Source organism: Carassius carassius, chromosome 7 (genome assembly GCF_963082965.1).
Source record: "Carassius carassius chromosome 7, fCarCar2.1, whole genome shotgun sequence".
NCBI classification, from domain to species: domain Eukaryota; kingdom Metazoa; phylum Chordata; class Actinopteri; order Cypriniformes; family Cyprinidae; genus Carassius; species Carassius carassius.
Genome location: NC_081761.1, coordinates 3,767,823 through 3,772,403, shown reverse-complemented (window position 1 = coordinate 3,772,403; position 4,581 = coordinate 3,767,823). Strand labels below are relative to the sequence as shown.

The 4,581-nt window shown below is 44.9% G+C and overlaps 1 protein-coding gene across 1 annotated transcript; it reads right to left on the bottom strand.

The window, feature by feature from the left end:
• Window positions 1–863: 863 nt before the first annotated feature.
• LOC132143370 (SLIT and NTRK-like protein 1) lies at window positions 864–4,252 on the bottom strand. The gene has a single exon (XM_059553529.1). The coding sequence runs from the start codon at window positions 3,098–3,100 to the stop codon at window positions 1,013–1,015; it is 2,088 nt and encodes a 695-aa protein (XP_059409512.1). The 5' UTR covers window positions 3,101–4,252; the 3' UTR covers window positions 864–1,012.
• Between the last annotated feature and the right edge of the window lie 329 nt (window positions 4,253–4,581).

Below are 4,581 nucleotides of genomic sequence, written 5' to 3'. Positions count from 1 at the left end.
ATAATAGGCTTTTGTGAAGGAATACTTCAACCCCTAAAAAGAATAATAACAATTAATAATAATAATAAATAAAAATAAAGGCATCTTAGTCTGTGTGCACTCTGTAGGGGTTCAAAATCTGCACATACCAAAGCCCCCTTCAAACATCACTTAAAAAAATAAAAATAAAATAATAATCCTTCCCTCGACAAAAATCCTTGACATACAAAATCACGAACCATCGTTCATGCTTAACCGCATCCCAAACATGTCAACAGTTGGCACACTATAAGATAAACACATTTTACATTCATAAAGGAGATGACTGGGCAGATACATGAGAAATCTGCACGCAAAAGAAAAAGTATAAATTATCCCTGTATCAACCAATCAACAATCAACTGATAAAATGTTAAGTACATGCATTTACAACTCTTTAACTCCACCTTTTGGCCTGTCCACCTTCGAGAAAGAAAAATCAAACAGCAAATACAAATTCTAACTGACAAAAAAAATAGAAGAAATGGCACTTTTAATATAGTCATATATAATTTTATATTTAATTATATATATATATATATATATATATATATATATATATATATATATATATATATATATATATATATATATTGATGACATGAAAGGAGGGTCGCGTTGGCTTCCTTGTTACTATGGTAATGGTTCCCAGTGTGTGTTGAGACCATGCGAATCATGCAGATATGTTACAGTCCGTTATTTACATTACATTCATGCGTTCGTGCACCGTTCCCACGTCCTCTTTTGAGCGTGTCTGAAGTCTGAGCTGGGAGGAGAACGAAAGAGAGAGAGGCTCTGTACATATATATATATAACAGTGGGGGCCCCAATGCAGTGTTTGATAGACACTATACTCAACCGTAGCAACAAAAATAGGCTATTTTTTTTCCCACAGAGGCGAGTCTGAGGTCTAATGTTTGTTTGTCGCCCTCCATTGTCACCCCAACATACGAAACGCAGTTCATCCGTTTGATCGCTCGTTTCTCCTTGAGCATCATTTGTCAGAGAGAGAGTGGGCTCCACAGTCGTAACCTCTGTGTGGCCCATCCGCATGATAAGCTCCACTGTGCCAGTAGGATGAGTCGCATACTGTCTGTAAGGAATTGATTTCTGACGCAGAAGAGTTGCCTTCTCTCCGCTTCGATTTCTTTCGATTGCGCAGGATAAAGACCAGCATTCCCACCACAGTGAAGGCAGACGTCACGAAAACCAAGAGTAGACCGGGCACGAGCACAGATATGGACACTCTGCTTGGCTCCAGGTAGGAGTTGGGCCGCGTCCCCGTGTCTGCCGGGTAAGTGCTGTTTTTGGACAGCGAGGTGGGGGAGATCTTTTCGTAGAGTTGAGGGCACATCAGATCGTTCCTGATCCGCCGGAAATCCCTCTTCCAGAACTGCTCGGGTGACTCACATTTGAGGTCGCTCACGATGACGTCTGCTCCGAGCTTGTCTGTCCACTGTTTGAAGGGAACGATGTTGCACGTGCAATCCCAGGGGTTCCCGTGCAAATCGATCTGGATGATAGAGTTGAGCTGGTCTAGGACTCCTGGCACAGGGAGATATGTGAAATAATTGTTATGCAAGCTTATTTTGGACAAAGAAACGCCCAAGAATGCATCCATGGGCAGAGCTTTGAGCAGGTTGTTGTTGAGGAAGAGCACCCTCAAGTTGGGCATTGGGTTGAAAGTGCCCGGCATTATGAGCTGGATGTCATTATATTCCAAACTGAGATACTCCAGGTTCTGAAGTCCAGCGAACATCTCTGCCATTAACGTGTCCAAGTAGTTCTTGTCCATGTAGAGCCACCTTAACTCTGTCAGGTTTTGGAAGGTGCCGTTTTCGATCATCTTGATGTTATTCCCCCCCAGATCGAGCAAATTCAAGCTGTGGTAGCCTCTGAGCTGGTTCCTTCTGATGGTGTGAATGTTGTTGTCGCGCAGATTTAACTCTTGAGCGGTCAGGGGTTTGGGTTTGAGATTAGCTACGCTTTCCATCTTCTTGCCCTCACAGTTAACTCCAAGCCCCTGTCTAGTTCCTATCAGCTTACAATCACAAGACTGAGGGCACGTTGTATTAGCTGGTGGCTCCCTTTCAACGGCACCCGTCGCCATGGCCGTGGGTTTTGTTTTCAGCTGCCAGTTCTCCCTGGCTTTTGGACGGTCCTTGTTATGCCCTCCCCCACCGCTGTGGGACTCTGTCACCCCGCTCGTTTTAGAGGGTGTGGGACGGGGGCTGCGGTCGGGAGTCTCGTCTTGGGTGGGAGGCGCCACCAGGCTGGAATCCATGCCGCTCTTTGAAGGGCACAGCTCCGTCTCGGCCGTTTCATTCAGGTCGTTCCCTTGCAGCCGAGTGGGTGCCTCGCAAATGACCCTTCCAATGAGCACATTCTGCGGGATGTTCTCTAGCCATTCCTTTAGGGAAACCAGGTCGCAGTTGCAATCCCATGGGTTGTCCTCCAATAAAACCTCCACAATGCCAGGTATCTGCTCTAGAATGCCTTCGTAAGGCAACGTTTTTATTCGGTTCCCTCTCAGATCGAGGTGTGTGATTGGCACGTTCTGAAACACGTTGATAGGAAGAGCGCTAATAAGGTTGTCGTTTAAGATCAAAACTTCGAGCTTACTCAAGTCCCTAAACACAGACGGGTCGATGTCCCTCAGAAGGTTGAAGTCGGCTTGAAGGTACTCCAGGTCATCTAAACCGAGAAAGGTGTTCTTTTTGAAAGACCTGATCTTGTTGTTATTGATGTGCAGCCGTTTCACGAGCTGCAGTCCCAGGAATGCACCGGGCACAATGTCGTGCAAGCCATTGTTCTCCAAATGCAAGCTCACTGCATTGTAAAAGTTAGCGAACTCGTTGGGGAACAGTCTGGACAAAGAATTCCCGTGAAGCAGAAGATGGTAAAACTGGGAGCTTGGACCTGTCAAATGGTGAAGGTTCGTGAGGCTCCTTTTTTCACAGTCAATGTGCAAATCGCCTTCTATTGCGTTGCAGGAGCAGACCTGCTCCTTACAGACGTCCCTTGTAACATTCCCGATAGCTACACAAAGAGCCGCCTTCAGCAACACAATCCAAAGCAGCATTTTCAATATGACACAATCATCCCCGACATCAAGACATGAATACAATCAGCAAGAGGGTGAGAAATGAGATAAATCTCCAGTCTAAAAAAGCAGAGGACACTCTGTGATTATATCCATGCTCAGCTCGCTATGTCCAGATTGAGAAAAATCGACAGCAAGAAAGCCTTTTTTCATCACCTCCCCATCGCATGCTCTCAAAACAATCTTAAAGCGTACAGAATGACATCTTCAACTTAATTATTTGGCTTTTCGGGCTCGCAAATCACTGACCTTGTGCTTTTCTCACATACCCACGGCGCGGGAGCTGTTCTTTCTCCCGTGGTGCTGAAATCACACCGAGTACATCTCAATGCATGGCAGTAAAATTAATCCGAGATTCTTACATTTTTAGCATCCTTTCTCGGACTCCGACGACTTCGTTCAATGCATATATATCACAAAGACGGTCGCTAAGAGATTCTGGACTTTTCAGCCCGGTGTTCACTAGCAGATCTAACACCCTCTGCTGAGCTGCGAAGGCAAAAATCCATCGGATGAGGGACTGCTTGCTTGCTCGCTCGCTCGTTCTCGCAGAAGAAAAAAAAAAAAAAAAAAAAACACAGTCCATATACAGGGCAAGTGATGGAAATGTCCACAGAAATCGCCGTCGACGGGTTTAGATTGCTTTCATTCCAGGTTGCATTTCTCCTCTCTATCCCCGCCGACAGCTTTCGCGGAGCAACTCCGTTTTCCCCATCCAAATGTCATTTCCAGAGTCCTTTCAGATGATATTCCCGTTTCACGTAGGAAAATAAAGAAAAAAGCTCAAGTATTCCACAAAGCACAGGTGTTGTTCGCGTGAAGGTTGTTTCTTTTTTCCGCCGTGAGTGTGTGTGAATGTGTGTGGAGGGGGAACTGCAGTTGAATGCGGTAAAATAATTAACTACTCGACGTGCATGCAACAGTGCAGCCGGTGCACTGAGAGCTTCTTCTATTACTGTCACAACAAACACTGCGTCAAGACTATAGGACCTATGCGCACATGCGCTACGTCACAGCCCTTAGACATAAGACATGCGATTTGAAAAATAAGTGCATGGAACGCTGGGTATTCCCTTTTATATCACCTTGTATGACTTGATTTTTTTCATGCAGGCAGAGGATCTACGCGTCAAATCCCAGACTATTAAAACAAGCGTGGATTGATTGAAACTCAGAGCATATATTACATTAATGATTAAAGCGTGTCTTTTTACTTAAGACAACAACAACAAAAAAAAATGCAGATTTTCTTCAAATATCTGGTGTGGTGAACACGCAGATAACGGGCTCTTGTGTGTCTACCAGCAAGCGTTTGTTTGACGGGGGATTTTATAATCATTCGCAACACTTCGCTGGCAAATACATGAAAGTACAAGCCTCCCTGACTCTACAGCCGTCACGATTCCGTCTCTCGTATCTTTATGTACTGTATGAAAACTGTTTCATATCTGAGGTGTGTC

Bases quoted from the DNA above. Each gene is read 5' to 3' on its own strand.
- LOC132143370 (XM_059553529.1), bottom strand. From the start codon at position 3,100: ATGCTGCTTTGGATTGTGTTGCTGAAGGCGGCTCTTTGTGTAGCTATC.